Source organism: Copadichromis virginalis, linkage group LG3 (assembly GCF_057382275.1).
Source record: "Copadichromis virginalis isolate Kocher_CV1m ecotype Utaka linkage group LG3, C_Virginalis_male_GT1.1, whole genome shotgun sequence".
Taxonomy (NCBI): domain Eukaryota; kingdom Metazoa; phylum Chordata; class Actinopteri; order Cichliformes; family Cichlidae; genus Copadichromis; species Copadichromis virginalis.
In genome coordinates, this window is record NC_140620.1 from 26,162,154 (window position 1) to 26,168,972 (window position 6,819).

The 6,819-nt window shown below is 40.0% G+C and overlaps 1 protein-coding gene across 1 annotated transcript; it reads right to left on the reverse strand.

Annotated features, from left to right (window-relative positions):
* Positions 1-1,372: 1,372 nt before the first annotated feature.
* Positions 1,373-6,819, reverse strand: LOC146713695 (uncharacterized). The gene is made up of 2 exons (XM_085449969.1): positions 4,959-6,819; positions 1,373-2,661 (listed from the first exon to the last, which is right to left on the reverse strand). Exons 1-2 carry the CDS (start codon positions 6,817-6,819, stop codon positions 1,373-1,375), a joined length of 3,150 nt encoding a protein of 1,049 aa, XP_085306095.1.

Below are 6,819 nucleotides of genomic sequence, written 5' to 3' on the forward strand. Positions count from 1 at the left end.
AAGAAAAAGAAAGCAGGAACGTAAAATTATAAATAAAACAAAAAACAAGTAGAAAAGGATCAGAAGGCAAAATGAAAATAAAAAACAGAACAAGAAAGCACAAATACAGAGAAATAAAATAAAATAAAAAGGTAAAATGAGAGGAAAGGAAAGCACATCCAGAAAAGAAAAGAAAAAAGAAAATAACGGCAAAAGAAAGGTAAAGGATGACGTGAAAGCAAAAAAAGAGGACATAACCAAAATTATAACCATAGAAGGCAAATGAGAAAAGAGAAACAAGGGGAAAAGAAAGTGCATGTAATCAGAAAGGAAAGGAAAGGAAAGGAAAGGAAAGGAAAGGAAAGGAAAGGAAAGGAAAGGAAAGGAAAGGGGGAAGCCCGGATTATTTAAAACGGAAAGGAGTAAGGAAAAGATACAACAATCTGCCGGAAACAATTTAGTGGCTCACTCGAGGCAGTCTGGGATCCCGGCTGCCTGAGTGCTTTGTCAAAAAGAAAGTGGATGAAATATTCAGCAGCAGCAGAGCTGCTGTCCTCTCTGCTCCACATCAATAACCACTGGCTGTTTGAATATGAAACACTGGAAGAAGCACACAAAATGGAGCACCACTGACTCCTGCTCTTACTGCTGTTTAATGAAACTGTAATAAATTTTTAAACCTGTACTGATATTGTTGGAAAAGTAGCAGTGGGAGTGGTAAAAGTCATAGCAAAACGGTAGAAGTACGAGGTGAGAGTGAGCAGCAGTAAGAATTACATGTAGCAATGTTAGTGTACATGCAAGTGATTTTAGTAGCTAATATAATGTTACCTTTCACCTCCAGGAGTTTCCTACTGTTTTTAATCATTATGCTAAGCTGGTCAGCTTTCAGCTTTGTAAATGATGATCGAATGACAGATTCGCGTTTAGTTGAGGTATCCATTAACTATGCATTTACTCTCCATTTTGGTCTTGCTCCAGGTACAAGATCCCTATTTTTAACACTCACAAAAAGCAAGACCCTTACTTGATATACATTTAATCATTGGGTGCTTCAAGGTTAGCTCCTTGTGTATCTCTGGAGCTCTTCTAGCTCTGATGAAGTTTCAACATTTGTCCTTGGAGAGTGGTCAGAGTAGGACTTCTGTAGAACAATCTAAATACAGTAGCTGTTGTCAAAGTGATTCAGAGGTGCACAAGAAGATGACTGTGATGGGAAGAACAGAAGATCTGATCGGGTTATTCTGAGTGATAGCTGCACAAGGTGTAAGATGACATGAATAGGAAAGTGCAGTAAACACATGTGCTGTGCATACATTGCAGACTTCTCCATTTAAGAGCATTTCTGTTTTAGAGTCATATCTCAGAGGGGTTTGATGTTTCTAGACTGCTCTCAGTCTGCCACAGCGGATGCCTTTCTGCAGCAACTCAGCATCCTTCCTGTCCTCTTCTTCCGCTTCTTCATCTTTAACCCTTTGAGGCTACTGTCAGAGCAGATGGACTTCCTCAGACTCCTGATGTGTTTTTCCTGCTCCTGAATCTTTGACTCCAAGTGGGACTGGATTGCTGTGCCCAGAGATTCCAAGTCCACAGAGGCGCCATACACCTCCCATGTCATCCCTTGCTCATCCCATGCTACGTCCTGTGGCTTTTCTGTCTCCTCCTTATCCCCATTTTCTTCCACCACCTTCTGCACCATCTTTGTCTCCTCCTGCTCCCCATATTTCCACATGCTATCAGTGCTAACATCTCTGTCTTGGTTTTGTCCTAGTTGTTGCCCCGACATGAGAGAAGGGCTTTTCTGAAAGCTGTATGTACGCAAACAGCCAGGCAGGGAGTTTGCCTTGTTTGTCACAGCTGACGGAAGTAATGACTGGCTACGCAACTCAATGTCAATCTTGCAGATATGCTGGACAGGTTTCTGAGTAGCTGGGATACAGCAAAGGGATGGAACTGTTGGCAAAATCAAACTACCTGACTCACAGCTAGGTGAGCCAATGAGAGAGGAGGTGATACCTCCCTGGTAGAAGCTGGGACTGGTGGATGCTGACCGTTCCACAACCTCCACCTCCACTTGGACAGCAACTTCTCTTTGCCCTCCTGCCAATGGATAAAGGCTCTCCCTTGGGTTAGTCATGGTCGCCATATCTCTGACCTTCTTGTGGTTTGCTGTAATGGTGGAAACAGGATAAAAAGAACTACCCTGATCCAGTCTCTGTCTCCCCCTCTCTTGTTTTTTTTTCTCTGTGATTTTTCTCTCCACACTCTCTGTCCTCGATGAAGAGGTGTTGCTACCAGCAATTGTGGCATTTGGCTCTCCCAGGTGGCCAGTTTTACTTAGCAGACCCTCTGGTATTCTCGCAGCACCTCCTGTTGACCGTGCTGCATTGTCAGTCACAGCCCCCTGGGATTCTGATGTTCCTCCTACAGCTGCTGCTTTTCTCTCAGGCACTTTTAAATGCTTTTCTTTGACGTCAGCACCCATTTTTGCTTGTGTCTTAGTGATAGAGTCAAAAGTGAGACCCCGAGTCAGAAAGGTATTATGAGATACACTGCTGGGATTTGTTTCCACAGTTACACACGCTGCAAGTTCATTTATGGTTCCTCCCATTGTAGTCAAGGGAGTGGTGGTTCTGGTTTTGGGGCTGGAAGTAGCCAGTGGGCCTGAAATCGCAGAAACACCTGAAAGTAAGAAATAAATATTAGCTCATATATATGTGAATTGCATAAAAAGCATAAATTATTATTATTATTATTATTATTATTATTATGCCCAATTTTTTCTTATATATTTTTCCAATAACCACTTGGATATTTAAAAGTAAATTCATCTCAGTGCTGATTTTGTGACCTTTCAGCATTATTGTTGTAATTGTAGTTTTGGGATGTGACTTAACCCTTTAACCCTTTAAGACCTACCATAGAACCAAGTCTGCCAGAGCTTGTAATATATTTTTACATGCTGTGGAGCCATTTTTTGGAGCATTTCAAGTTGCTATACATCAATAAAACCATTATAGCCCAAATTTTAATAATATGTCTGCATTAAGTGCATAGTAATTACATAAATTGCAAAAAAGTGCAATAAACTACAAAAAAATTGAAAATCGTTTTTGACTTTTTAACATATATTTCTAGTTAGAGAAATTTAAGAGGCTTATCCCTCAAAACTGTAAATACAAAAAAGTTGCACAAACTAGTTTCCCACCAAAGGAAATTTATTTTAAGTGTCTTCATAGTTTTATTTTTGAGATACACCAATTTTCATATACTGCAGGAAAAACGAAAAAATATATTATAGTGCAAATTTGCAAAATAACAGCATATGCATCAAAATAAAATATTTCCAGCAGTGTAATATGAGTCCTCAGCATCCCAGAAACGACACAGAAAGTCATAAAGTCAAACATAACTTTTAAAAACACAAGTATAGGCTCATAAGGCCACAATGGTAAAAAACTACATTTCCGCAAAATGACGTCACTTCCGGTTTCGGGCAGGTCATGCGGTCATGTGATAGTTCACGCTGATGGACGTAGGAAGTGTTACAAACAGCTGATCGGATCGGCAAAGCGTGTTTCTGGAATATTATGTTTTTGTTGCTGCAAGTGCTTTTTATGCAGTTTTTGCAAAGCTTTATGTGGAAGGAAACCGTGACCTAGGACAAGCTGATGGCATCAGATGTAAGTACAACTCCTCCGGTTTCATATGCAAAAAAAATTATTGCGCTAGCTTACGTGGTTGCAGTGCTACTGGGATTTAAAAATAGTTACGCAAAACGGAGCGTGTCCGCTTACATCTTATACCATCAGCTTGTCCTAGGTCACGGTTTCCTTCCACATATAGCTTTGCAAAAAACTGCATAAAAAGCGCTTGCAGCAACAAAAACATAATATTCCAGAAACATGCCTTGCTGATCCGATCAGCTGTTTGTAACACTTCCTACGTCGGAATAGACGTCAGCGCGAACTATCGCATGTCCGCCATTACCTGCCCGAGACCGGAAATGACGTCATTTTCGCGGAAATGTAGTTTTTTTTTTTTTACCATCAGGGCCTCATGAGCCTATACTGGTGTTTTTAAAAGTTATCTTTGACTTTATGACTTTCTGTGTCGTTTCTGGGATTTTTCCTGCAGTATATAAAAATTGGTGTATTTCAAAAATAAAACTATGAAGACACTAAATAAATTTTCTGTGGTGGGAAACTATTTTGTGCTGCTTTTTTGTATTTACAGTTTTGAGGGATAAGCCCCTTAAATTTCTGTAACTAGAAATATATGTTAAAAAAACAAAAACGATTTTCAAATTTTCTGTAGTTTATTGCGCTTTTTTGCAATTTATGTAATTGCTATGCACTTAATGCAGACACATTATTAAAATTTGGGCTATCATGGTTGCACTGATGTATAGCAACTTGAAATTCTCCCAAAAATGGCTCCACAGCATGTAAAAATATAATATAAGTTCTGGCGGACTTGGTTCTATGGTAGGCCTTAAAGGGTTAATTGTTTCTTCTCTTTTTCTTTTGCTTTGATCATTACACTGAAATGAAACATTGCTGTCAAATATAAACTAATATAACTAAAAACAAAAGAAACTTCCCAATGAAAAACCTTCTACAATGCATACATATGTTGTTGTTTTTTTACAGAAAAAAGATGCTTGATGCTTGGTTAATTGTCCATTGTTTTGGATTTTTGTCAGGTTTTTCCTTAGTACCACTTGTTTTAATAAAAACAATAATGGATTTTTGTTATTACAATCATGAATACCCAAATCTCGATTACTGTATTAAAAGCTACCTGACATGAAAGTTTTTATAGAATACCACACTAGAGTATTGGAGGTGGAGGTTGTACCACATTGAACCCTGACTGAAGCTTATTTTGTCAAACTGATTTTTACATTACAAACTGATGATCATAAGATGTCGGCTTTGCAAAATGTCTACATAAAATTAAATTGTGGCAGTAGTTACCTGGAGCAGAGCCAGGGCTTATCTGGGCATCTCTGTGTGGTCCAACAGGATTTGAATCAAGAGTTTTCCCAGCACAAGATCCAGGTCTCCTACTTGCTGAGCCTGGTCTTGGAGACAGTGTCAAGGAAGAGGGCAAATCCCTCAAAGCTAGTTGTGAAGTAGAGTGAACTGGTCCAGACTTGGAAATGTTTGATCCAGCTTTAGGGTCCGTACCTTGTTTGGTACTGGATGCTGAAGTCTTGAGGTTGTCATCTTTGGACCCAGACAGACTGGTTCTAATGGATGATGGGGAAACAGATCTGACAAGGTCTATTTTAGAGCTAGAGTTTGTTAAAGTAGACATAGAAGTTGACCGTGTTGGCTCAGCTTTATAATTGGAAGAGGCATCAGAACTAGAAGCAGTCCCACATTTAGCAGTTGGGCTAGTTTGAAGATCGATTTTTGAATTTGGCAGAGATTTGGGATCTTGGTCATCTTTTGACCTTGCCATGCTGGTTCTAGAGGCCCCAGCTGTCTTAGACTCTTGAGTAGTTTTGTTTGGTTTAATATCTGACATATTTCTAGAGTCAATGCTATCTCTGGAGCTCATCCCTGACTTAAAGTTGGGAGTGGCTTTGGACGTGAAGTCATTTTTAAGATCTAAACTATCCCTAGAGTCTGAACTTGTTTTGGAAGCCGAACCACTTTTGGAATCTAAACTGTTTCTTGACCCAATCTGTGCTTTAGAATTGTGACTGGCTTTGGAATCAGTGCCAGTTTTAGAAACCAGACTGTCCTTGGACACTGTGGTTCCCTTAGAGTTTGAAATGAATTTAGAACTGGTTTTGCATCCAAAACCAGCACTTGAATCTTTACTCTCAAGGTTCTCCTTTGGTTTCGTTGTATTACTGTTTATAGGTCCGGTGGCTGTTCTCTGTGTGAATGGCTTGGGACTTACAGACGTCAATAGGGTGCTCTTGTTACTCGGAAGTGCTGATTCTCCCCTCTGACTTGGTGATTTTGTAGCTGTAGAGGATGTTTCAGAACTATGAGTTCTTGAGTCATGCCCAGTTTTTGGATTTGACTTGCTGGTTATGCTCGCTGGATTTTGGTTGACTTCCACTATTGGTATTTGATTTGCCAGTTTTGAGATGATAGCCTTTGCCTCTGCTTTCTGGTTAGGAATTTGGGGGCTTGCAGGTAGGTGTAAAGTTTGTGGCGAAGGTGTCTTGATCACTTTCCCCCCATCCTCTTTTTGGTTTGACTGCATACTTAGACTGACTGTTATTTTATTTGTAGTCTTTGTGGTTAGTCCACCTGTCAGAGATTTTGTAGTGTTCAGGCTCTGTATTTTTATTCTTTCAGTACTTTTGGGGATGCTAGCCATTGTTGTTTGCTCCATCTGCTGTGGTTTTAGACTTGTGTGCATCTTGGTGCTAAGTCCTGGGGCATGTTTGATATTTGCTGATTTCAGCAGTTGCTCATCTCTGCATCTAACCGTTGGCTTAGCTGTTGGTGAACGAGACAAAGCTGGGATTTTGCTTTTTTGCCGTGATGGGTCATCTCTCTCTCCTGGTGATGTCACAGTGGGTGTAAGGATGCTTGCTGACATACTTACTGCTACTTTCACCCCAGGTTTTTCACCTCCTTTGGTCACATTATCCTTTTTCTGTCCCCCATGCAGCTTTGAGGACTCGATGAATGCGCGGGGATTGCTTGGTGAGGTAATATTGAGGTTAAGGTTAAAGTTAGGTTCCAGTTCAAGTTTTGTATTAGCATCTATGTTGCAGAGATTGTCTTCAAGCCCATCCTCCCTTGTAACTGGACCTTCTGATTGGATGATATCTCTCTGTCGTTTTAAAATATTTTTTGAGGTTTCCAT

Coding starts and splice junctions, on each gene's coding strand:
- LOC146713695 (XM_085449969.1), bottom strand. CDS start 6,819: ATGGAAACCTCAAAAAATATTTTAAAACGACAGAGAGATATCATCCAA. Junction 2,662..4,958: donor AAGCCCTGGCTCTGCTCCAG/GTAACTACTGCC, acceptor TCTTACTTTCAG/GTGTTTCTGCGATTTCAGGC.